The 27837-nt window shown below is 40.7% G+C and overlaps 1 protein-coding gene across 1 annotated transcript; it reads left to right on the top strand.

Annotated features, from left to right (window-relative positions):
• Nucleotides 1-11: 11 nt before the first annotated feature.
• On the top strand, nt 12-24791 carry ARL6IP5 (ARF like GTPase 6 interacting protein 5). Its single transcript, XM_072598719.1, has 3 exons — nt 12-613; nt 19287-19504; nt 23609-24791. Exons 1-3 carry the CDS (start codon nt 438-440, stop codon nt 23779-23781), a joined length of 567 nt encoding a protein of 188 aa, XP_072454820.1. The 5' UTR covers nt 12-437; the 3' UTR covers nt 23782-24791.
• Nucleotides 24792-27837: the final 3046 nt, after the last annotated feature.

The raw sequence follows: 27837 nt of genomic DNA, 5'->3' as shown, positions 1-27837 counted from the left end.
AGCCCCTTTCCGTCCCATGGCCCATCTTTCTGGATGGCAGCTGCCTGCTGCTGAGACACTCCCAAGCACCCGTACCCGGTAGCTGCGGGGGGTTGTTATTGTACGAAAAAAACAGGAGGCATCTACCACTTCCTTTGCTTGGGGGTGCCTGGCTTTCCCTCCTTTGCTGTTCTCCAACCCCCAGTTGCTCGGGTACTTGCTAGCCAACGACGCAACTTACAGCCTCCCGTTGGGACCAAGCCCCACAGAAACACGCCCTCCCGCTTCCGCGCACTCCGTTCTCTCAGCCGGCCAACCACAGAGCCGACGTAGCCTGAGCCCGTCGCCTGTGCGTCCCCCTGCTCAGCTGACCCGTGCCCGCCGCCTCCGGGTTCCCGAGTCCAGTCTCAGCCCCAGCCTCGGCCCCAGCCCCAGCCCCAGCCCCAGCCCCCGCCACCATGGACTTTCAGGTCCCCGCGCTCCGCTCCTGGGAGGACTTCTTCCCAGGCTCCGACCGCTTCGCGCGCCCGGACTTCAAGGACATTTCCAAATGGAACAACCGAGTGGTCAGCAACCTGCTGTACTACCAGACCAACTACTTGGTGGTCGCGGCCATAGTGATCTCCATCGTGGGGTACGTAAGTGCGCGCCCCGGGCACCAGGAGGCGGAAGGGCTCGAGCCCTGGAAACCCGCTGGCCTCCCACCGGTGCCAGCTGCCTCTCCGCAGACCTGGCCAGATCCGGGCAGCTGGCCTTTCGGACGAGGCCAAGGCCGGCCTTGCGCCCCCCCCCCCCGCCCTGCCCCGCCCGAGTCACCCTAGCTCTGCCCAACCCGGACCCTAGGGGCCAGCGCCGGGGCGCCCTGCGAACTGCGGCTCCTAGAGAGCGGCCCCTTTGTGGAGCCTCGGACCGGCCGGGGTCTGGACCCTGCGTGTCTCTCCTTCCCCCTCAGCGCAGTAATCCTATCTGCGAAAGGCGATCTCTAGCTGTTAAAAATGCTGCATTTTATTTGTCTGTAGGCTTGTGGTAGCCTCAGAGGAACCGAAGCCTCCGAGGGGCAGAGGCCGTTTTATTCTTGTCTTCGTGTCCTGCACGTAGTGGGCACTTCGTGCATGTTGGGTGGGTTGGATGGGATGGTGGTGGGTGCCCACGCAGTCAGCGCTTTAAGGCGGGAGGCCCCGGGGAGCCGGTGCGCTGGGGAAGGGTTGGGGCCCAGGCGAATTCTCGAGAAAGTGAATCGGGGCGGAGTGCCCCTTGTCGGCCGAGGGGCGCCGGGTACCCAGGGCCCTGAGAACACAAGCAAGTAGCGGTGTGGGGGGGAGGGGATGCATGCGCTCGTGGCCTTGTGTCGTCGGCGGTGGGTGTGTCAGCTACAGGAACCAAATTAGGTCAGAGGTGTCAGGGCTCTCCCATTTTGAGCATCTCCCGGGCCGCTGTGCCGGTGCCTGTGCTGGTCCCGGTGCCCCTCTTTGTTCCGGGCAGCTTCTGCTGTGGGCTTCTGCCACCTCCCCCCACCCCCTGCCTGGTTGGCCACGATGCCCGCACAAGATGCCTTTACCAGGGGAACGGGGTTGCTGTATTTCACGCCTAGAAAATGCCTTCCCTCCCCTACTGCAAAGAGGGAAAAGCATTCCTGGCTCATTCGTCTAAACCCTTAAGAGACCTGTCTGTCCTCCGCCTTCGGCTTGGACTGCTCTGTGATCGTGGGCAGCGATACTGCACTTGTGTGATTGGTATAAGCAGTCTAACTTACTTTCACCGGGTACAACAACAACCTTTTCTATTAGTCATTCACAAGCATTTCTAAGAAAAACTTACTGTGTTCCAGGCAGGTGGTGCTAGCGGCTGGAGATGGGGGTGGACCTGAGATTTTGTTAATACGGGAAATGCCCGGATAAGTATCCTCCCTCCACCGATGCCCTTCTGCACGTTGGTCAGGAAAGCTTGAATTCAAATGCAGCCCCAGACACTTAGTAGCTGTGTGACCCAGGGCCAGGTCACTTCCCCTGTGTCTGCCTCAACTTCTTCATCTGTTAAATGGAGATAATAATAGCAGAGTTGTGAGGATCAAATGAGATGATCGGACGGCACATAGGAAGTGCTATGTAAATGTTAGTTATTATATTATTATCCTACAGCCCTATGGGGAGGGAGTTGTGACTTGAAATTATACACCTATTATATACACCTTCACTGGTTTTGTCTTCTGTAAAATAAGGGTCTGCCCTAGACGCCCGGTTCTGGCACAAGATCTGTGATCCTGTGAAGCAGAATTGACTTTGAAGCAGCAACCTTTGATGCATTCTTTATCCCTAGATCGTAAAGGGTGTGTAGGAGTGGGGGAGGAGCTGGTCAATTTTCTGAAATAGAAGTGTGAATTTAGTAGTTAAAAAGCAAACAAAAAGTAATTTCTCGTTGATACAAATCAGGGGAAAGATTGATACATATAGATTGATGGATGATAGAAAACTATGTATTTAGATACATATGTATGTGTGCATATATACACATACTATATATAATTTCCATAACTTTAGAAACTGAGGTTTGGAACAGGGGAGAAAACATTCTAGGTTATTGATTATTGACTTTTCAAAGCCCTATTGTTTTGTATATCTGGAATACAGCTAGTAATCTGTCTCATTAGAGCCTTGGTAAAATCTGTCTTTAATCGTGATGTCATAATAATAGCTAACATTTATATAGCCTTTTAAGTTTTTCACAGCACCTGAAATATCGTATTTGATTCTCACAACAACCCTTGGGGTGAAGCACTATTATTATCCCCATTTACAGATAAGATAAACTGAGGCAGAGAGATTAAGTGATTTGCCTACAGTCACATAGCTAGTAAGAGTCTGATATTGATTTGAACTCAAATGTCTTGACTACAAGTCCGGTTGGCTCTATCAAGCAGGCCACCCAACTGGTTGGAGGACATAACTCAGGGCATGTGAGTAAATATAGTTCAGTTACTCGGGTTTCCCTAGGTTTCTGAGTCAGAGAACATTGGGTGTGGACATCTATTTTCCAAGTAGAGGACAGAGTCTAATTGTAGCATTCCTGAAAGGAAAAAATGGGAAACGTAAGTGAAAGATCTAGAGTTGGATGCTACCGGGGATTCTTTTTTTGGATACCTCCAGTGACAGGGAGCTCATTATCTATCTAGGCATTTAATATATACTGTGTGCACTTTTTCTTCCCTATTAGAATTTAACATCCTTACAAGCAGTGACAGTTTTCTATATTTCATTTTTCCAGTACTTAGTATGGCACCTAGCACATAACAGAAATTTAATAAATTATTTTTCATTAATTGTTTGATAGTCATCCTCCATTCTTAATTTTAATTGCTAAATACTACCTTTTTAACATTATGTATTTTTCTTTTTAATCTTTTAAAATTTGATTTAGTTTATTTTTTGTTACATTTTAAGTTCTCAATTGTCTCCCTCCCTCCTTCCTTCCCACCCCACACGAATGTGTATGTATGTATACATACACATATACATACATATTTGTGAAACCATGCTGTCCATACTAGTATTTTTCAGTTCTTTCTTTGGAAGTGGATAGCACCTTCCTTCATGGATCCTTTATAGCTGATTTGAGTAACCATAATATTCAGAAAAGCTTGGTTATTCACAATTATTCTTCGAACGATATTGCTGTTACTGTATACGGTGTTATTTTGGTTCTGCATTGTATATTCTTTAAAGAAATTTTATTGATCTGTGTGCGTGTGTGTGTGTGTGTGCATGTGCAAGCCAAGGACTGTGCTAAGCACTAAGAAGACAGAAGACAGCTCCCACCCTCAAGGAGCTCTCCTTTTGAGGGAGATATTGTGCAAACAATCATGTACAAATAAGAAAGATATGCCAAAAATATCTCTAGCTATTGATCTATCTTTGTATAGGATAAATTAGAGATAATCAACAGAGAAAAGGGACCCTCTGTTGATTATATAGGTTATATAACCTTCATTTCTGAATCTGTCTTTCCCCTACGCACGTAGATATCCTTTACAATAGATAAAAAATAAAAGGAATGACTTTACTTCATATCAGGCTTTCTATTATTTTCTAAATTCTTCATATTTGTCATTTCTTATAGCACAATTTGTTTAATCAATCCCCAGTTGACAGGCATTGGGTTTGTTCTGAAGTCATTACTACAGAAAGTGCTGCTATCAACATTTTGGTGTATTTGGAAAGTTTCTAACCAGTACTATATTTTTAAATTTTTTTCACTTAACGAGTATCTTCTCTCCTTCTCATCCCCTTGAAGAAAAACAAAATCCTTTTTTTTTTTTAGCAGATATACATATTCAAGGAAAACAAATTCCCATATTGCAATGTCCAAAAAAATAATAACCAGCATTCATGTTGTACTTTTAAGGTTTTTGAACAGTGCTTGACAAATATCATCTCATTTTATCCTCATCAACATCCTTGGAAGGTAGGGGCTATTACTATCCTCATTTTACAGATGAAGAAACTGAGGCAGACTGGCTAAGTGACTTATTTTCCATTCCTATTTAAAACTTTTATAACCACATGCCTTTACTTCAGAAAGAATATCTAGTACTGGGCTCTCAACTGTCGGTTTCTTTCCCTCTAGTTATACATTGAGATTATTTTTCAGAATTTCCTAGGAAGAATGATTCTGTTTACGATAAATATGTACAGCTATTCTTAAAATAAAAAGTATGAGTACAATTGTACTTACAATAAATATGAATAAGGAAATACCATAAATAAGTATTTTCACACATGGTGGGGAGAAGCAAGTGGCATTTATATAGTACCTACTATGTGAAGTAGGTGCTTTTATTATCTCCGTTTTACAGTTGAGGAAAGTGAGGTAGACAGAGATTAAGTGACTTTCCTAGAGTCACACAGCTAGTAAGTGTCTCTGAGGCTAGATTTGAACATAGGTCCTCCTGACCCTGGGCCTACCTTTCTATCTGCTGTGCTGCAGTCTACCTCTAAGCAGCTGGAAAATGTCTTTTGACTGCCATGTGGTATCTTGCAGTTACTTCTCCACTCTTTTATACTGTTATTTAATTTTTTGTTCTGTGTGTTTGTATGTATCTGTTTCTCTCTCTCCCTATGTCTTTCTCTTGCTACACACACACATACACACACACATGCATGCGCACACACATGCACACACACACTAGACTGCCAGTTCAGATTCATATTGTGTTCTTCCCAATATCTCCTATTATGCCTCAATAAATATTTGTTTCAATATAGCCGACTTTTATTGAATAGCAGCCATATATGAGAGACTGTACAAGTAGGGACTACAGAGCTAAGTTAGACCTAGTCTCTGATCACAAGTAGCCTAATATTTAGTAGGGGAGACAAGATTTGTGCTTAAATACTATATTCTAAGTCAAAGAAAAAGGTGAAAGATCCATATGTACAAAAATATTTCTAGCAGCTATTTTCATGGGGACAAAGAATTGGAAATTGAGGGGATACTTATCAATTGGGGAATGATTAAACAAGTTATAGTTTATGATTGTAATGGAATATTATTGTGCTATAAGAAGTGATGAAAGAAATGGTTTCAGAAAACTTTGGGAAGACATATATGAACTTGTGCAAAGTGAATTAAACAGAACTAGGGGAACAGTGTACATGGTAACAGTAATATTATACCTTGATCGACTGTGAAAGACTTAGAACTTCGAGCAATACAACAATCCATGACAGTTCCAGAGAATTCATGATGAAAAATGCTGTTTACTTTCGGGTAGAGAACTGATGGGCTCAGAGGGCAGATTGAAAGATTTTTTCCCCTCTTTATTTTTCTTGCTTTTTTTTTTTTTTGCAACGTGGCTGTACAGAAATATGTTTTTCATCATTTCATATGTATAAAGGATATTTTATTTCTTGCCTTCTGTCAGTGGATGGGGGAGAGAGTTGAGGGAAGGAGAGAATTTTGAAGTGGAAATAAACTAAGTAAATTGTGGGAAAAAATGAAATTCTACATTCTGTTTTTTCTAATATAGATCAGTTTGGAGTCCATGGAATAAAGTAAGTAAATTGTGGGGGAAAACCAAATTCTGCTTTCTGTTCTTTCTAATATAGTTCAGTTCAGAGTCCATAGAATCATAGATTTATGGTTGGAAGAGACCTCAGGAAAAATTTAGTACAACCCCTTCATTTTATAGATAAGGAAACTGAGTCTCAGAGAGGGAAAGCAACTTGATCATAGTCACTTTTTAAAACTAGGTTCTCCAGAACTCTTTTCCATTGAAATGCCCAGGTGTTGCAAAAATGCCTTGAGAATTCAGAGGGAAACTTTCTCCTCGAGAATGGCTGAAAAACAGCAAAATAGAATATTGTTGCCTTGTAAGAAATGATTCATTTATATGTGGAATTCAGAGAGGTAAGAGAAGACATTTGAACCAATGCAGAGCCAAGTAAACAGAACCGGGAGAATCATATACACAGTGATTAGAATGCTTCCATAGTAGGTCATTGAGTTTGTTTATGTGGCTTGTTCCAACAAAATGGAACACAACTCATCCATGCCTGTCCATCCTATGCACTACTTTTCCATGGTTTCCCATCAATTCACTCAAAATGCTGTACTCAGACTATCAGTCTTAACATGGAACCAGCCTTTCTTCTTATCTGATCCTATGTTTCTTTGATGACATCCTTTAGACCTTTTTATTTCCTCCACCATCATGTCTTGCAGTTGGCTCATAGCCACCATGTGACTCCTGCTTGCCCTTTGGGTGATCTGTACTTTCACTTCCTCAGAAACCTAGTGTTCATAACTCAGTCAGACAACACCCAGAAGATAGTGATACTTAAAATAATAGGCCTTTGTTTCCAGGAAAAGCTTGGGGTCATTTCCAACAGGTAGTGCAGCCTGCTGTTGGTTTGTTCAATGCAGGGGACAGCTCACTGACCATTGCAACGTCTGTCCAAGGAGAGGGTGTGTGTGCGTGTGTGTGTCTGTGTCTGTGTGTATGTGTCACATACAGCTCACCCATCAGTAAGCATGTCTATTTTGGGAAGTCATTACTGCATTCTAATGCCCTAAAGATATCAAAGAAAGAGGAAACAGATCTATGTGTACAAAACTATTTATAGCAGTTCAAAGAGCTATAAACCAAGGGTTACTTATCCATTGGGAAACGGCTAGATGAATTATGGTATATGAATGTGATGGAATACTTTTGTGATATATGAAATGATGACAGGCACAGTTTCAGAGAAACCTAGGAAGACATATATGAACTGATGCAAGGTGAAGTGAGCAGAACCGGGAGAACAGTTTATATACAGTATCAACAGTATCATAAAGATACACTTTAGAAGACTTAGAAACTCTGATCAGTGCAGTCTCATGGAGAAGCTAGGACTCAAACCCTGTTCTCTTGATTGCTTTTCCTAATGCTATGCTGCCAGAAGTAGCACTTAAAACTTCAGCCTGCTTTGATCAGGTGTTAATCCCGATTATTTGAATTGTTTGAAGTGGGTTATGCTGCCAGTCTTTTAGATTGAGACTCTCCAAAGCCCCCAGAGCTCTAATACTTGCTTTTTTATTGGCTTTCAACTCCTCAAACTCAAAGGTGATGGAAGCTCTGCTGTTTTAAATGGAGGGATATTAAATCTTGGATGACAGATCCCTTTTAGATTTTCACCTTTCACCTCATTCTGTCAGGTAGGAATGCTGGATGACACTGGGCATGCACTGGCCTTCTCTCTCTAGCTTCAGAGAGAGCGACACCTCTGCTCCATGATCTCAGGTTTCCATCTGAATTGTGGCTTTACTTTATGATATATTTTGTAAGGATTTGAAGTTTTTATAAGCACAAGGAGCAGAATAGGGAAATAATGTATGTTGTCCACCCAAAGCTGGCTCAAACAAACTATCTAGCCATCCATTTAGAATTTCCTGAGATTGAAATGCATCCACCTAGTACACAGAAAATAAATAAGGAGACAGTTTGCCTTACAGAGGCATAGGCCCTGGGTTCAAATTCCAGCTTTGCCCCTTACTCCTAACTATGACTTTGGACTGCTTAACTACTTTACGCCTCAGTTCATAAAGATTATAAATTAAGAGGTAGGAGGAACCTGAGAGGCCATCAACTTCAACTCTCTGATTTTACAGATGAGACGACTGAGGCAAAGAAAGGTTAAGGGACTCATTCAGGGGCATGCAACTTACAAGCTCCAGAGGAGGGATGCTTGACTCCATTCCAGTACCCTATCTGCTGTACAGTGCTGCCTCTCAGTTATAGTATATGTGCTGCCAAGGTTAACTTTCCTCATTTGTAAAAAAAAAAAAAAAAACTGCTGTAAGGTCTTCCTCTCATAGCTTTTGTGAGGCTCAAGGGAGATGATTCATATAAAACATTCTACACTTTTAAAGCACTACTTTGAAGACTTAGGAGACTGTGGGTGTGGAACACTGAATATAATAGCAGAGTTTTTTCATTGTGTTGGTTATTTTTTTTTCCCCAGACTTGAAGAAAGTCTATTGTATTCTTTGTTATGGGGCTGGCTCTTGAGGAAAAGGGAGGGATACTTGGGAAATATATATAGATGACAAAAATAAATGTTATCCATAAAAGTTTACTTTTTTAAAAATTGACAATATTATGTAAGAATCAGTTACTATTTTTTTCCCTAGAGAATTCTTACTCTGTCAGTCCTTTGGGGAGGTTGTGTGCATGTGTTCTGCTGTGTGTATAGAATGTTCCTTCAACCGCTCCCCTCCCCAGGTTATATTGTTTTATGATTTGCAACCATTCAACAATAGTAGAGTTGTTATTAACAAGATGGGCCTTTGTTTCAGGGAGAAGTTTGGGTCATTAAAAAAACTCTACAACTTTCCATAGGTAATTCAACCTATTTGCTCCCATTTTTTAATTGAGAACCAATTCCCTCTCCATTTGTGGTTACTGTATGATATAGATAGCTCATGCAGGCCCAACAACATACTGCAGATTGTTCAACTAGCATCTTGTCATGGACTGGACAATAGGCCTTCTCTTCCAGTTGGTTTTTCCTTTGTGGATAGTTAGGCTGTATCATTCGAATGGTTGTTGATCATATTAATGCAGGATCACTTAAAGACAGACATCACTTACCAGAAATGTTTTATTACCTACTCTATATATGTGACTGGTTCTTTACATGTCTCTCCCATTAGAATATATGGTCCTTGTGTGACAGGCCCCAGAGTTTGGCACAGTGCCTGGCTTAGAGTAAGAGCTTAATAAATGCTTGTTGTCTGAATTAAGATTTCCATTAACTTGAACTCAAGTAGCAATCTCCACCCGTAATAACACAGGTGTTTACTCATCTATTTCATTGATGTGGGTACTCCCTCCACCTGGGTAGATTGCATCCCAGCAATGCTTGTACATCCTATAATAATTCGTGTACATGTCTTCCTATGAATCGTCTAGGAGATTCACCCAGTATAGTGGGAGCCTAGCCTGAGATCACTTCACATTGCATAGATACCAGTGATTATTCCTCATTAGGTGAGGAATCTAATGATGGCTTGGGAAATGTATATGACCAGCCCCTCTTTTGTTCTAGTCGCACGCTTTTCTAGTAGAATAAAAACAATTTCTCTCTAACTATGTGCCTCACCACATTTCTCAAGTTACTGGGTGATATTCACAGCCAGGACTCAGGGTTTTCGAGTACACAATGGATGTGCTTTAGAATTGTTTTATTTCCCAAATTCCCTTTGTCCTCCTTGTCTCTTCAGCCCCTTGCCTTTGCCCTTGTCCTTTCTCCCAGATGTCTTGGCAAGTTCACATTCCTTTTGCCTTGGTAAGAGGAATTTAGACTGACTTGAGCTGACTACCCTTCCAAAGGAAAATGTCACTTAAAGGGAGTATTTGCTGCAGATATAATCATAGTTAGTAATACTAATTAGTATTCATATGGCACCATAAAGTTTTCAAAGTGCTTTACAGATAACTCATTTAATCCTCACAACACTGCTATGAGGTAAGGTACTATGATTATCCCCATTTTACAGATGAGGAAGCTGAGATAAGCAGAGGTTAAGTGACTTACTCAAGACCAGACAGCCTGTAAGTAGTTCTCTTCACTTCCCCCGTTACAGATTGCATTCAGGTCTTTACAGCCTGTTGGGGTGAAGAACCTCTGATTTAGGAAAATCTTTAACCAAAAGATGAAAATTGATTTTTCAGTTTATATAAAATAATATGAGGATGAGGATCCCTTTTTTAAAAAAATTGTTATTTACAGAAGAGACTGTCCCTAAAGAAGTGGAACATAATTTTGTGATTGTTCGTTTGTCTTCTCACCATTTAGCTTCAAGGTTAAGTCATACCCTAGCGCATTGCTTGTCCCAAGAGATTGCCTCTTTTCTTTTCACATCCGTGTCCCAGCTCTGAAAGCATTTACTGTTAATAGATAAGATTCTCCCCCCCTCTTCCATGTGTAGTGTATTAGCTAATGGAGGGATGTGGTGTGTCTAGAAAGCCCACTCAGAGTAGGAAAAGAACACTGAAGTCAGGGTGTTTTGGAAGCTGCCAGATGTTTTGGAAAGAGCACTAGACTTGGAGGTAGGAAAAAAATGTGGCTTTGAATGTTACTTCTCCAGCATGCTAGTTTTGTGAATTGGAACAAATCACTTCACCTCTGTTCCTCAGTTTCTTCATCTGTAAAGTGGAAATAATATTTCCCTACCTCACAGGTCTGTTGTGAGGAAAGAATTGTGTAAAAGTGATATGACTTTATTTTCTGACCAACTTAAAATATTTTACATTCATGTTATTTTAATTATTTAGGGTGGAAAATGAGAATACCAAAATTGGTATTGGAGACCAGTACCAAACTAAGTAGAATTAAAATCCCACTCCACCCATCATTTTAGATTCAGAGCCAGAAGGGACCTCAGAATTCAGTTCTTCTATTTTACAGATGAGGAAAATAAGACACAGAGGAATTAAGTGGCCAGACTACATAAGTGGAATAAACAGCTGGTATGCTGTGGTTAACATCTTTCTAGTGACAGTAAATTGTCTAATCTTTAGCACAGTAAACTTTTTAGTACTTGCCCCTGGTTATACAACTAATAAGTGTGCTAAGGTGGGTTTGGAACTCAGATCTGTTATGATCTCATTTGGGGTTTTCTTGGCAAAGATACTGGAGTGGTCTGCCATTTCCTTCTTCAGCTCATTTTACAGATGAGGAAACTGAAGTAAACAAGGTGAATTGACTTGCCTAGGGTCACACAGCTAGTAAGTGTCTGAGGCTGGATTTGAACTCAGGAAGATGAGTGTTCCTGATTATGAGTGCACACATTATCTTTCCCATTACACTTCAGTTCATAGGGTTAATTGTTCACTGCCACATCATCTGAAGTGTTTCTAGGTGACTTGTTGGCCCGCCCACTTGTTGAAAGGTAGCAGCCTTGTGAGTACCATTATATGCTGATAGTAATATATGAATTCTAATCTGTGTTAAGCTTCTTAGATATAGAAATCAATTCATGTCTAGTATAAACATAATTCTTATCTTGTTTTAAGTTGAATAAATTGGTTGTTATAATAGATGTAATGAATAATTAGGAAAGTATTAGTCTAGTGGTGTTTTGTACTTAAATTATTTAATTCACGATTAAGAATATAACAACATATTTCTACATCAGTGTACCTATTACATCCTCCAGCAAAACTGAAACTTCTTGGGGCAGAGATTATTTCTTTCATGTCTTAGATTTGTAGTGGCTAGCATAGTGCTTTGCATATAGTAGACACTTACTAAAAGTTCGTTGAACTGAAAGGCTTCAAGAACTGCATCATGAAAGAACTTCTTTGAACCCAAAGAAGGCAGCAAGATGGCATAGTGGATAGAGTGTTGTGTTCATCCTTCATTCTTGAAGAAGACCAGTGATGTCAGGAGGGGGATGTCTTAACTTGAAAGTGAATTGGATTTAAGTGAGGCACAGTCACTGCCTTCCTTGGTCTTAGTTTTTTCCACTTATAAAATGTAATTTGGACTAGATTAGTGGTATCTAACTCAAAATAGAAATGGGGGCCACTAAACCATATATAAAGATCCCTGTGGGCCACATATTGACTGAAAAGCACCACTTAGTAGTAGTGTTCTAAGAATATGACTACCTATGGTTTATTGTATTCTTATTTTTGTTAAATATTTCAAATTTTGTTTTAGTCTCTTGAATTTGCACTTAATGATTCAAAGCAGTTCTCCCTGAAGAAGTTTAGTACTGATGTTCCTTATTTACTCTTAGTCCAGGATAGATTTTAGGCTTAAATTAATTTTTTTCAGACCTTTGTGTTTGCCTTTTGTAGAAGCCCTTGAATGTTTCAAAACTGCTAAAGTAGTATAGATGTCCTAGTCCTTCCGAGTTGTTGGTGCCTTCCCCATCAAAAAGAATGTATATTTTGTATATGCTTTTTTGTATGCCATTGTCTACCTTGCTAGAATAAAAGCTTCTTGAGGACAAGGAATGTTACTTTATATTTTTTTTCTTTATGTAACCCTACATATTTACTTATACTTATTGATTGACATGTCAAAATGAGTCCTATGCAGAATACTTTAGAAATCTTCAAAATATTTCCTCTCCTTAGCCGAATTCACAAATATCTGGCTTTAAATAAATTGCTACATTATGAAGCTAGGTAACCTTGGGCAAACCACTTTTCCAGATCAAAGATAATTTCAAGCTCCACAGATCTTTGCTTGTGTGATTAGGATAGGATGCACTGGTTTTGTTTTTTCTTCTTTAGTAAATTGCAGTAAGATTACAAGAGGGTCAGCTTTCTTGAATTACTTTGGCTAGCCCTGTGATATGTCAGCACCCATTAATAGCCAACTTCTCTTCACTTAGAACAGGGAGTGCTGATTGCTTTCTCCCCTCATCCTGTCCCAGTTTTTCATGACTCTTTAGTTACAATGAAGAAATTGACTCTTGTTACAATGCAGAAATTGACTCGTTACAATGAAGAAATTGATTCTTTGCAGTTGGTTAATAGCACAGAAAAAGCAAGGCTATGTGCTATTAACATTGTATATCCAGACAAATTGGCCAGTTTCCCCAGTTTATTTTTAAAAAACCCATTTTCATCTGTAATTGAGAGTTATGGCTCTTTTACTCATTATAAGAAAGAGCTTTTTAAAATGTAATCTCTCCAACAGAAAATTATTCAATTAAACACTTTTGACTTTTTTAAAACTGAGTTTCTTGGCTATTTTCCCCCACTGAGTGAGTGTACAGTTGTCCTCATATGAGGCTGAGGCAGCAACTGTGTATGTCTGACTCCTAGCTGAGACCAAGACCAGTTGTCTGCATGAAATATGGGTGGTGTATTTATGGCAAGTTGAGGCTGAATCTTCCTGGGGTTTCCTATGACAGATGACTAACACAACAACTGTTACTGAGTTTGACTCATCTACACTAGTACTAGTTTCAGCTTTTGAAAAAAATGAAGCCTGCTTTCTCTGTTTTTTTTTTTTGGAGTGGTTTTGGTGACAGGGGTCTTTGTGACATTTGGCATCCCAGAATTCATTGCCTTGCCCCAATAATCTGGTGTCCCATGAAGAATTCCATTGGGGTTTACACACAGCTGAAAGTGATTTCTACCTTTAGTAATGTTCATGTTTTCCAGTTTGGTTGCTTTAGTTCCTCATCTCATTACAGATCAGGGCTGGGTGTGTCATAAACAAATCGAGATTCTTTAGTACTTTTTACTATGACTACATGAGCAGCTGGTGCAAATGAGAAGCATATTGGGAAAGAAAGGCTGTCCTTTAAAATGAAGTAGACATTATATCTAGAATATACTCCAAATATTTTACTTGTCTGGAGGAAAATAGGAGAAATGTGTTTCTTTGTTTTTCTTTGTAACTTTTATTTTCACTTTTAAGGAAATCTTGATCTGTTAAGGAGGCTCAAATCTGACCATTCCCTTGGTCGTCCATCATATGTAGTTCTTGATACTTAGTTGCAGCCATTTGGTTAAATAGAGTATTGGACCTGGAATCAGAGAGGCTTGAGTTCAGATTCTGCCTCAGACCCTTAGTAAGCTACGTGACCCTGGGCAAGTCACTTAACCTCTGATTACTTAAGTTACCTCATCTATAAAATGGGGATAATAATAGTACTTCTCTTAGGGTTGTTATGAAATAAATTTTGTACAGCTCCTAACATAATACCTAACACATAGTAAGTGCTATATAAATGTTAGCTATTACTATTACTATGACCACCACCACCATTTATGTGACCCCAGGCAAGACACATAGTCTCCTTGTGCTGCAGTTTCATCATCCGTAAAATACGGGCACTGGACAAGATTTCTGGACCTGAGTTCAAATTTGGTCTCATATACTTACTAACTGTGCATAACCACTGTCTACCTCAATTTCCTCCACTGTAAAATGTGTGTAATTGTAACACCTACCTCCCAGAGTTGTGAGGAGCAAATAAGATCCTATTTATTTGTAAATGCTTCGTAAACTTTAAAGTGCTGTATAAATAAGAGCGATTAGTATCGTTCTTATCTGAGATCCTTTCAACTCTAGGTCAGGAAGTCTTAATCTGAAGTCCATGGATAGATTTTAGGGGATCTATGGATGTGAAGAGGGGAAAACCAAACTTTATTTTCACTCATTTTAACTGAAATTTAGTACTTCCTTCAATTATGATTTTTTAAAAACACATTAATTTGAGGAGTCTGTAGGTTTTACCTGATTACCAGTGTGGGAAAGTAGGGGGAGCCTAGGACGCCACAAAGTTTGCCTCCCCCCTTTACCTCTATGGTTCTGTGCCTCATCAAATTTGGGTGCACCATTTTTCATCATAAAAATATTTGAGCAAGTTACAGCTCACCTGTATATTACCCTCTAAGGTTTACAAAGTCCTTTCCTTCACAGCTACTATGTGAAAGATATGACAGGCACTACTGTTTCTATTTTTAAGATGAGGAAACTGAGGGTTTGATAGGTACAGTGACTTAGCCAAGGTTACACAGCAAAACCAGGATTTAAATCCAGGTCCCCTGACCCCAAGTCCAGTACTCTTTCCCTTGATGAGAACTGATATTTATATATCATTTTAAGATTTGCAAAGCGCTCTACACTCACTATCTCATTTTTGTCACCCTGTAACATGTTGAATCTTTGGCATTTTTAAAGAGTTTATCTCATTCAGGCATTCACTTCCAAAGCATTGCTAAACCACACTGTCTACACTCCAGCTGTCCTCCTCATTTATATATAGCTCCATGCAGTTCCTGTAGGTCTTAAACTGATAACATGTGTTTAAAAGAAACTACTAAACTAAATGACCACATATTTGCCCTTTATTAGATTCATTTATTCAAACAGTCTTTCAGAATGGACAGTGGAAGTGTGATATAGAAATATGAACATGTTTGGATTCAGATTTTTTGATCTCTGTGTGAATCTGAACAACCATAAGGATATTATTTTCTACTAATATCTTTTGTATCTGCTTTTTTGGGGGGAGGTCAGGGTTAAGTGACTTGCCCAGAGTCACACAGCTACTAAGTGTCTGAGGTCAAATTTGAACTCCGGTCCTCCTGATTCTAAGGCCCCTATTCTTATCTGCTGCACCACCTAGCTGCCCCTGTATTCTTTTAAAACAACAGTCACTTCCCAGTATACTGCCCTAGAATCTTCTCTCAAAACAAAGAAAAAGATAAGCAAAACTGATACAACTAATAAACTGGCCTCATTTTAGAACTTAAGCAACAGTCTATACCTAGAGCTCTTCATCTCTTCAGAGAAGAAAAATGTTGATTCAATTAACAGACATTTATTAAGCACATAATGTATGCCAGGTACTATACTTGTGCTGGGAATAGACAAAAATAAAACTGTCCCAACTCCCAAGCAACTTATCTTCTATTAAGGGATAAACCACAAGAATAAATGAATGAATGAATGAAGCAGTCATTAAATAATTCCTATATTTTAGGCTCCATACTAAAAACCAGGGAAATAAATACCCACACATATGTACATATATATGTATGTGTATATATGTATATGCATATGGATATACATATGCGTATACATATAGATATATGTATACACAAAGGGATAAGTAAATAGGAAATAATTTCTTGAGGGAGGACACCAGTAATCCTGAATAGACCTTCTATAGGAGGTAGCACTTGAGAGAAACCCTTTGAAGTGGAAATGAGAAAGGTGTGCATCCCAGAGGAGAGGGGGAGCAGCCAGTGTAAACGTGCATTTCATCATCTTCCATCATTGGGAATTTTTCAAAACCTACACTGCGTTGTGCTGGCCATACGAAGAGGTAGGAAACGTTATTATGTGTGTGTGTGTGTGTGTGTGTGTGTGTGTGTGTGTGTGTTCCCATATAGTATTTTAGACCCCTCCGCTATGTATGTGTGTATGTATGTGTGTATATATATATATATATATATATGTTCCCATATAGTATTTTAGACCCCTCCGTTATATTTTACCATTCTTCTCTTAGTTTGCATCACAATATCTCCTTACATAATATATCAGTATATTCCAGACCACTCTCCTGTCATTGGAGAAGTAGGGGGATATACTATCCGACTCAGTGGATATATTGGTCAGTTTTATGGAACCACTTTCTTTTTTTCTCTTACTTTTTCATTTTTTGTTATGGAGAATAGCTCTCTGGGTTGGTGAGGGGGAACAAAGTTTTATTTAGAAAGAAAGAAGATATAAAAGCTGAAGATATCAGTAACAAAAGTTTTTGTAAAGAGTATTTCAGGGAAAAGGCTTACCTCTAGTTATGTGCTGTGTTTCCTCAAAAGATAGCTTGTCCGATATTTCTTTAAGAACGCAGAGATGTTTAGACCAAGTTCTCAGTGCGTTGCACCTTGGATTATCCTTCCTCATTGGCTCATTTCCCATTACTGTTAGATCAAGGGTGATAAGGAGAATCTGAGCCCATGAGGCTGTTTCTTGTTTTCAGTAAGATGCCCTTTGTCCTTTCACCCTCAATAAAAGCCAGTCTCTAATGGCACCTAGTGATTGACTCCATTTTTTAAAATGGATGAAGCCCAATCCTTCCAGCTCCTGTATTTCTCTTTGTTTCTACCTTATGGTGTTTTCTCCATTCCCAGGGGTTGTATCATTGTATACAATATAACTATTAATAATATAAGGACACATAAGGTATAATCAATAAAAAGCCAGTTTCTAATGGTACCTGGTGACTGACTCCATTTCCTCCCTGCTTCTGTGTCTTTATGCTTTGATGTGTTTTCCTCCTTCCTGAGGGTTATGTAATTGTTACAGAATAGCTTAAAAATTGGTCATGAGACAAAATGGAAAGCTTGAACGTTTGGGGGTCTTGATGACTGGTACTGTGTCTACCATGTCATGCGGCGTCTCATTTATTAGTTAGACGTATTAGATTATGTTAAACTTTAGATTTCCGCAGTTACTGAATACAGAGAAGGACCTAGAGAAACTGATGCAGTTTCAAGTAAGCAGAGCCAAGGAAGCAGCAGGCCCAATGTAAGGGGAAGGAGCAGCTGTAAACAACCGAAAGAGGAGGTTACCAAATGCCAAAGGAAAAGCCTGGCTCCGAAGAAGAGTCGTGAGAGGGCCCCGCTACCCACAGTGTGAGGCGCACACGTGTGGAACGTTGATCAGATTTTCAGATTTTAAAAATGTATTCATCGGTTTTGCTGAGTTTTTTCTTTCATGTTTTCCCCTTTAAAACATTATTCATTATATTTGGATGGTTCACTTGGAATGGAGAAATATTGGGAGAAATTGTGGTGATTTTTTTTTTTAAAAGGATAGCAATAAAAATTTATTTTTAAAAAACAATCCAACTATCACAAGCTGCAATTTTGAATTCTAGGGGAATTTTGCCTCTGAACAATAACAGCAGGCAGCTAGATGGTTCAGTGGTTAAATTGTTGGGCCTGGGATCTAAAAGACCTGAATTCAGACACTTTCTGGCTGTGTGATTGCACAAGTCATTTAACCCCATGTGCCTCAGTTTCCTTCTCTGTAAAATGAGCTGGAGAAGGAAATGGCAAACCACTCCAGTATATTTCCCAAGGAAAGCACAAATTGGGGTAAGAAAGAGTCCAGTGCAACTGGAAACAAATAAAAAAGATAAAGAAAAATGCCACAGCCAGCCGCTTGAAACATAATGCTAGTTGATAATGAGAAGCATTGTGGGGCTGTGGGAAAAGCGGAGAATTTGGAGTCAAGGGCCTTGAGATAAAATCCCAGCTCTGCCTGGGGCAAATCATTTCCCTTTCTGGGCCTCAGTTTCCCTACCTGTAAGAAGAGGCGGTTGGGCTAGCTGGTTTTGAAGTCCCTTCCACAAGTACGTCCTGTGACAGTCATGATAACAAGTGGCATTTACGTAGTGCTTTTAGATCTTTAAGGTGCTGGTTGTACACCTTCACTTTAGCCTAATGACCATTCTGCAAAGGGGGTGCTAAGCATATTCTCATCCTCAGTTTACAGAGGAGGAGATTAAGGTTTGTAGGTTAAATGACTCGACCAAGATTATACAGCTGCTGTGTTGTCAGGGGTAAGAATGTCTTGGGTTTGTAGTCAGAGGGCCAGGGTTCAAATCCTGCCCCTGCTGACTTGCTACCTCTGAAATCCTGGGAAAGTCTGAAGGGATTGAAGTAGATGGGTGAGAAGGTCCCTTCCATCTCTAAGTCTATGATCTTGTATTTATTGATAGCACCTGCCCCCTAGGTTTTTTATGAGGATCAAGTGAGATCATAGTTGTAAAGCACAGTGCCTGACACATAGTAGGCAATTTGTTGTTTATTCACGTCCAACTCTTTGTGACCCTGTGGACTGTAATATCCATAGGTTTTCTTGGCAAAATACTGGAGTGGATTGCCATTTCCTTCTCCAGTGGATGAAGGCAAAGATTTGCCCAGGGTCACATAGCTAACAAGTATCTGTGGTTGGATTTGAACTCAAGACTTCTTGAGTCCAAGCCCAGTGCTTTATCTACTCCACTACCTAGCTGTTCCAGTAGACTTAGTAAATACTTATTTTCCTCTCCATCCCCTTCCTGACTGTGTACCAAACCTGGTGCTCCATCCATGCCACCATTTGGATGCCTTAAAAATCATAGCTAATACCTAGGTCATGCTTTGCATACATGACCACATTTGATCTGCCCAGTAACATTCAAAAACACCAGCCCCTACAGAAGCCTACACACTGCCTGGTGAGTTGAAACTGTGGCCCTTGGCTGGATCTAATCTTCTTTGTCCTTTGTCTCTCCAGCTTCCTGAGTCCCTTCAACATGATTCTGGGGGGCACGGTGGTAGTGTTGGTGTTCACGGGTTTCGTCTGGGCTGCCCAGAATAAAGATTTCCTTCGCCGCCTGAAGAAGCAGTACCCCACCACCTTTGTCGCGGTGGTCATGCTGTCCAGTTACTTCCTCATCTCCTTCTTTGGCGGTGTCATGGTCTTCATGTTTGGAATCACGTTTCCTCTGCTGTGTAAGTGAAACTGCCTCCTACCTTTCCATTTTATAAACAGCACAAAGCCTGGAGGACTGCTCAGTGCTCTGAGTGGCAGAATCGATCTCTATAGAGATTGCAAACAGTTTGAATTGAATAAGATTTTATTTAATAGGGGCAAATGTGTACTCTTGGATTCAAATAAATTAACTTTGGAGGTGCACGATGGGAGAAGTGTGACTAGACATCATGGCAGCTGAAAAAGAAACAGAGGTCTTAGTGGAATACAAGCTCAGTAAAAGTCTGTGCTATGAAATAGTAGAGAAGAAACCAAAATCATTCTCTATTGAGAGACATTGTAGCTTCTGGGAAGGAGATCTTAACTCTTCTCAGGCCTGGTCAGACCCTATCTGGAGTGCCACGTTTGGCTCCTAGGCTTGATTTAGGAAGGACTTTGATAGAAGTGGGAGAATATCCAGAGGGTGAAGGGACTGCAGGGTAGGGCAAGTTAAAGGAACTAGGGGTATCTAGACTAGAGTAGAAAAGAATCAGTGTGACATGATAATTGTTTCCAAGTATTTGAAAGGGTATCATAGGGTCATAAAGCTGGAAGGGACCTCTGCTTGCTCATTTTCCAGATGAATAATAGTTAATAACAATATTTGTATAACACTTACAGGTTTGCAGAGTGCTGTACCAATATTATCTCATTTTATCCTCATAATAACCATTGGAGTCATCCTCATTTTACCAGTTGGGAAACTAAGGTGTAGATCAAGTGACTTGTCCCAGGCAGGATCTGAACTCAGGTCTTCCTTACTCTAGGTTCCATACTCCACCCACTATGCTGCCCCACTGCCGCCTGTGAACGAGAGATTAAACTTGTTCTCCTTAGCCTCTGAAGGCAGAAACAATGAGTGGAGAGATAAATTTAGGCTTGTGGTTAGAAAACACTTCCTCAGACCGGCCTGGAAACTTGTAGGTTTTCCCTCATTGGGTGTCTTCAGGCAGAGGCTGGGTGACCACTTGACTGGTGTATCATCAGGCTCCTTCTTTGGTTATGGGTTCACTTGGATAGTTACTGCTGTACCTTCCAACTCCAATCCCATAGATCTGTAAAGTGTAGCAGCCACTAAGGTTGTTCAGTGCCTTCAAAGAGTGGGTTGTTCTTTTGAAGATCTGTTATTTACTGTTTGTACAGGTGGTGGTGCAGTGGTTAGAGTGCTGGGCCTGGGGTCAGGAAGACCTGAGTTCAGATCTGACCTCAGACACTTAACAGCTGTGTGACCCTGGGCAAGTCACTTAACCTTATTTGCCTCAGTTTCCTCATTTGTCAAATTGGAGAGTAATAGCACCTGCCTGTTGTGAGGATCCAGTGAGATGATGTTTGTAAAGTGCTTGGCACAGGCTTGGGCACAGAGGTAGGCACTTAAATGCATCCCTCTCTTTGCTCATCAGGGAGATGAGGACAAGACCTACCACATGCTACCACTTCTTTGAAGAAGTCTTTACAATTACCGAAGGTTTAAACTTCTGCCTTGGCCTGACAGAGAAGATTGACCTAACTACATAGAAACAGAGTGAGATAGGGAAGAGAATAGCATGGGAGAAAATCACTGGTTTGGGAGTCAGAGGACCTGGGTTCACTCACTTCCCCTTGGGCAAGTCACATCTGTAAAATGCCCATTGGATTAGATAGGCTCCGAGAGTCCTTCCAGGTCTAAAGCTGGGCTCCCATGATCCCATTGTGATTCACCTGGTTCTTACATTAAAACCATATTATGAACGCCCAGGAAATGAACCACTTCTGCCTCGATGGGTAGCTGAACCTATGATGGTTCATTGTCCACTGACACCAGGGCTTCTTCTCACAGTATACAGTGAAGAGCCACTGGTGAACTTCCATTCTCTTTAGCAGAAATCAGGGTCTCAAACTGCACACCCTGAAAGGTGCAGGAAACCACGAGCCTAGCAGGTTAGAGGAACATCTTATTTTCAACTCATACAGGATTTCTTCAGTGACCTTACAGGATCCCATGTGGAATTTTAAAGGATGAACTCATTCCAAAATCAAGGCTGAGAATGGGGGTGAGGGGGTGGATTTTTTTTTTCCTCTGGCTTCCTTTCCTCAAATACTAGCCTAACTTCACATTTCAGTCATTCAGATGGAGGCTGATTTGGAGAGGCAGAGAGACCTAGAGGCTAGAGAGCCAGCCTCAGAGCTAGGAATGAGGTTGAAGTCCTCTGTCTGACACATGCGCTCACTTCTCGGTGCCCTAGGGAACTAAGATGAGGTGCAAATCTGGTTGATAGGAGGAATTTCCTCATCAGGCATTCCCTGTACCACTGATTGACCCAGACTTTCCAGAAAGGTGGGGCTGAGGATTGTGATATGCAGCATTGGCGAGAATGCCTGAATTCATGCAGTTATATCTTCATTTGAATGATCATAACTGTTTTATGACTCTTTAATGTTTGCACAGACAGGGCTTTGTATATTTTCTGTCATTTGATTGTGTTCTCAACCCCTGAGGTGTGGGTACCACAGGTGATATTATTCTTGTACATGTAGAGACTCAGAGAATTTAAATGACACTGCTATTGTCAGGTGGGATTTGAACTCGGGTCTTCTTGACTTTACGTCCAGTGCTAGCCACTATACTGTGTTTCCTCTTAGAAGCACCTAGAGTGACTGATAAAGCATGGGAAGGCATTTATTAACATTTGCTGTATTCCAGTAACTGTGCTGAGCACCGGTGATAGAAAGAAACAGTCCCTGTTCTCAAAATGTTTCTAATCTAAAAAGGGAAGACCCAAAGAAAAGGAGCTAGAAAGCAGGAATATGGTGGTAAAGTCCAAAGAAACCGAAATAGGGATGGAAGGGAAGGAAGGGAGGCCAGCCTGTAGCCCTCTGCTAGTGGGACAAGAGGGCTGGCATGGAAGTGAGAAGGTAGGATGAGAAGGCAGCTGAGCCATGGAGGTGAAAACTACAAAGTAAGGAGGAGATCGAGGAGGGGAATCCATCCCCCCATCTCTCAGCCCCTGAAATTTATACTTCACTGACCTAAACCTGGCTGGCATCTCCAAAGGCATCTGGCCTCTGCATGCCCTAGCATGGAGCATGTGTGAAAGTCACTGGCCCCCTTTGTCTGCCTCAATATAAAACCACATATTCTTGGAATGCCTTGGGCCACTCTGAGGCAGGCTGATAACCTAGAGAGAGATTTCCTGAGCTGTCATTTCTCTCAGAACCAAATCAAGACTGGTTAGGATTCACTCTGTCTCCTGGTATCCTTTGGTGGGCTCCAGTGTTGTTCCCATGGTTTGTAGGCTATGAATAGACACTGTAGCCAGATTAGAGGTGGAATGTTCATTGCCCTCCCAGCTCTCTCCTCATTTTCTGGATTTCATCACAGATATTCTGGATAGATGATTCATTTAAATAATGCCTTTGTGTTGGTGTTGAAAGGCAGATTTAAAGGAGTACTTTTTCCTGCCCAACTTTTCAATATATTTCTTTATGGACATGCAGAACCACATCAACACATCTGTCTTCTATCTAAAATTGAGGTCAGGAACACTTGCAAAAGATTTAAAAACCATATTATAGGGGCTTTCCCCCCCCTTTCTGTATACCTCTTTGATGGTTTGGTATAGCCTATGAACAAATCTCTTCTCCCAATAATGGTTCATTTCTTATATTCATGACTGAAGGGAACATTCAATTTCAGAGGTTAGTGAAAATAAAACGGTAATGTTTTTCTCATCTAAGTTCATGGAACCCCTGAAATGTAACCATAGATTCCAGGTCAGAAACTTCTGGTACGGTATAATTTACTATCCTGATCAAGTACGCTTTGGTATCATGTAAAGCAAACCCAGATACAGTGGATTTAAAGCTGGCCCAGGGAGGAGAGACCCTGAGAAACCTCCTTCAATTATCTTGTTGAGGAAAAGCCTTCTCCTCCCCTCCCACCACCCCAGTGCATCCAGTGACCTCTCCAGCCTCTCTCCTGATGAGTTAGAAAACTTGATGTGGGTGGGCTGGATAGATGCGTGTACCATTGAACCCCCAAAATTTTGAGAACAGTGGGTAGAGAAGGGACACCAATTTTAAATATATTTGTCTTCTTGTTTTTCCAGTGATGTTCATCCATGCTTCTTTAAGACTTCGAAATATCAAGAACAAATTGGAGAATAAAATGGAAGGGATAGGCTTGAAGAGAACCCCTATGGGCATCATTCTCGATGCTCTGGAGCAGCAGGAAGACAGCCTCAACAAATTCGCTGATTTTATCAGTAAAGGAAAAGAATAAATGTCTGTAGCCTCATGATGTTCACTAAATCCATGGCAGGAATAGTTTTTTTTCCTTTGCTCCAGAACTTGCTTCTCATTTGTGTGTATGAAATGTGAGGTGCCCATAGAGAGAGCCGTACTAAGACTTAACTAGGTGGGAAAATGTGGGTAGGCCAAACTACATCCAACTCTTGACATTCTGGAGAGGAGGAGAACCCAAACAAAAGTCACCCACCTTCCTATTATGTCCTAAGACATTTTTAGTCTTTCAGTCTGTACTTGTTTAGACAAACTGAGCAAAATGTGTGTTTCTTCATGGGGATAAAATAACCCTTGATTCTTGGTTACAATGAACATATTTTTAAGTATTGATCAGTGTTAATAATGTCTATACAATGATAAATATTGTTTATATCTTAAAGGAGTCCAAAACAGCCTTAAGAAACAAACACAAATGTGGAGGTATATACAGGTGAATAGAAATATCTGTTAATTAGAATAGATGATATAAGACATACCTCTTCCCCTCTTCCTCCAAACCCTGAGATGGGAAGCTTTTGTATATAAATTCTCTTTTAAGAACTTAGTTCATGTATTGTTTTTCTTTCTCTGCTTGATTCTGTGCAGTGCAAACTGGATAAATGCTCCCCACTCTGTTTACAGATTTGAAGTCTGCTATTTGGGAGTCTAGCAAAATATATTGTTGGATTTCTTTAAATTCTTTTAAGTTGTCATAATCGGTTTTGCACCAGCAAGCTTGTGCTACAAAATGAGCATGAGTGTTGCCTTTCTTAAAGAAGGCAGCTGTCTAACCTGTGTCACGCTTGACCAGATGTATTAACAAATCTTGAATTCTCCTGAGTACTATTTTATATTACACATATAGCTTTTTGTTGTGGTGGTTCTAGGAAGGATGGTGGAAAACTTGTGTCAACAATTGGTTCTTGTTTGTTTGGTTTGGTTTTCCCCTTACCTTCTAATTGTACCGTTTGGAACGCAGTGAAATAAATATTCTGGATAGATAATTCATCTAAATGATTCCTTTGCATTTTATTGAAAGACATCAGTGATCTATTTCATTTTCAATCCAAAGGCACGTGGAGGCAATCTTTAAACAAAAGATACATTTCATAGGGGGAAAATAATGATCTATGGCTGTTTAATTCTGAAGTAGCAATTAAACTGAAATAGTCGATTTAAGAGAAGGAAGAAAGGTTTAACAATTAAGTCAATGTGTGCCCAGATCACCTGTGATAACTACTCCATTAAATATTTTATAGGAATATATTTTGGAAAAGGGAAGAACACCAGACTCACTCTCTAGGGAGGAACATATTTCCCTAAGGTTGGAATTATTCTCTTAGAATACCTCATTCCATGACAGTGTCCTACCTTGCTCAGTGTTTACCAAAGGAAATCTCTGTGTATTCCAAAGTAGGAAACAAAAGCTTGTTCCATTTTCTTGCCTTTTTGTTTTTCCCTGTTCTGCAGCCTCCTCTTCCAATGAGACTGTCACGGTGGTGATGTTCTGTAATTTTGAAGAGTACGTGAATGTGGGATATAAAATCTGCTAACAGTTTTGATAAGGCTTTTTTTTTTTTAAATATGTGCTCATTAAACTCTTTGGCCTTCGAGGAGAATGCAGCAGAAGAGGAAATGATCTGAGATGATGACACATGCAGTTTACCTCAATTCTCCATCAGTGAGCCTTATTAAATCCTTAACTTTATGCCAGGCACTGCATAAACCCTTAGAAAGGCAGATGGTCCCTATTTTTAAGGTGCTTATTCTATTGGGAGAGACAACACATCCACACATGGATAAATACCAGATATGGGGATAGGGACAAGACCCAGGATTTCAGTGAGAGAGGAAATTCCATGGTGAGGAAATCCCTCCACCAATGCAGGTCAATCACCCAGTCAACAAGCATTGATTAAATGCCTACTGTGCTTTCTATCCATGATGCCACACTGTCTTTCATTGCACAAGGATATTTTTTATATTAATTCTTGGACATAAATTATTAATAATAACATATTTTAGCTTTATGCTCATGGTTCTATATCCACTATACCATAGCCTCCTGACTGTGGCATATATTCAGAGTAAAAACAAAGTGTTTTAAGGGAAGCAGTAACAACTGAAGCAATCAGGACAGCCCTCTTGAAGGGAGAGATTCCAAGAGGTGAACCAGAGGCCAAGTGTCATTGGATAAAATATCAGTATGGAATTAAATTCAGTTCCAGGAGAACCTCTGTTATAAAGGACTTCTTCCTCTGCCCTTACCTGCTAGTAAGTGATATAATACATATAACTGTAAACTGTGGATACACACACATAAAAGTTGTGTGTATGCAGAGGAGCAAACAGCAATGGCGTCTTAGAATTTGTGACAGATGACAAAGGCTGAGCTTAGTCCAATGTGACCGGTGGATCTGGGGGAGCAGACATCATAGACTTCAGAGCCTTGTGCCAGAAGTCTATCTCAATCTCCCTTACCTCTAGCTCCTTCCCTTTATTAATTATCTCCATTTTGTCCTGTTTGTATCTCATTTATATGTAGTTGTTTCATCTTATCTTCTCCCTTAGATGGGATGGCTCCCTGAGATCAGGAACTGGTCATTTGTTTTGTTGTCCTTTCTTAGTATCCCTAGCACTTGGCATAGTTCCTGGCATCCAGTAAGTGCTTAATAAATGACCCTCTGACTGTCCCCCATACCTGGAATGCTGTCTCTTCTCACCTGCCTAGCTTCCTTCAAGACAGTTCAGATCCCACCTTTTCCAAGATCTCCTTCCCACTTTCTCCCCCCAGCCCCTCTCTAGCCATCAATATCGCCCTCTCTGAGATTACCTCATTGGATATACCTTTTACGGATACGGTTGTTTGCATGTTGCCTTCCCTGTTAGAATGTGAGCTCCTTAGAAGCAGGGACCATATCTCTGACTTGCTTTTTATCCCCAGCTTTTAGCATCTCCCTAGCACATAGTAAGCACTTAATAGTGTCCCAGGAAGTCATGGATCTCCTATTATTGGAAGTGTTCAAGGAAAGGGTAGATGACCAGCCACTTTCTAGAGCCAGTGTCCAGAGGATTCATTTGGGGGTATTGGACTAGATGATTGGAGATGTTTCCAGATACATTATTCGATGACTTTATTCAGTAGTCAATGGAGAACCATTGATGTCACTGTCACTTGGCTGTGATGATGAATATAGAGTTAAAATGGGGGGAATCCCGTTTTATATTACTGAGAATGAGACATTAATTGCTTGAGCATGTAAAATTATTGTGAATGATTACTGGTCAATCAACAAGCATTTATTAAACACTTGCTCAGATCTTGAGACTGGACCAGGTACTTGGGATGCAAATGTAAAGAATGAAAGAATCCCTCCTCTCAAGGAGGTTGTGTTTTAAAGGAGGAACCTATATAAGCATATGCAGACTAAATATAAAGAGAATAAGTACAAGGTCATTAGGAGGAAGGGAACCAGAAGTTGGAGGGGTTGAGGGTGGGGTAGGTCAGGAAAGGCTTCATATAGAAGATGGTGCTTCAATCCTGAAGAAAGATTTCATGAAGTAGGGATGAGGAAGGAATGTATTCCAGGTGTGATAAGTAACCCAAAGACCCAGAGGTGGGAGAGGGAATTCTACGTGGGAATCTGAGGAACAGGAGTGTTGAACATGTCAGTGCCCCAAGTCTGTATCAGTTTTTTTATATTTATAACAATTCCTTACATCGAATGAAAAAGAGGGATTGGCAAGCTTGCCCAAGGGCCAAGTCTGGCTGGAAGGAGAGAAAGCTTTTGTTCTCTTAGCCTGCCAGAGGGAAGAGTGTGAGCTAGAGCTGAGTGGAGCTTCTTTTCCTCTGAACAACCAGTAGAAAAGAGAGCAGAACCTAGAGGAAGACCACAGAAGACCTGTTTAGAAGTCCTGCCTATGACTTCTGATCTAGTTGGGTCACATGCTCATCTCTACCCTCTTGAGAGCTGGAAGTAACGCCTTCTACTTTCTAAGCTCTGCCAGATGGGGATCATCCCCTCTTTTCCAAGAGACAAATCAATTTTAAAAC

This window comes from Notamacropus eugenii, chromosome 3, assembly GCF_028372415.1.
Source record: "Notamacropus eugenii isolate mMacEug1 chromosome 3, mMacEug1.pri_v2, whole genome shotgun sequence".
NCBI classification, from domain to species: domain Eukaryota; kingdom Metazoa; phylum Chordata; class Mammalia; order Diprotodontia; family Macropodidae; genus Notamacropus; species Notamacropus eugenii.
The sequence above is the reverse complement of the archived record's forward strand: the minus strand, read 5'-3'. Positions and strand labels throughout refer to the sequence as shown.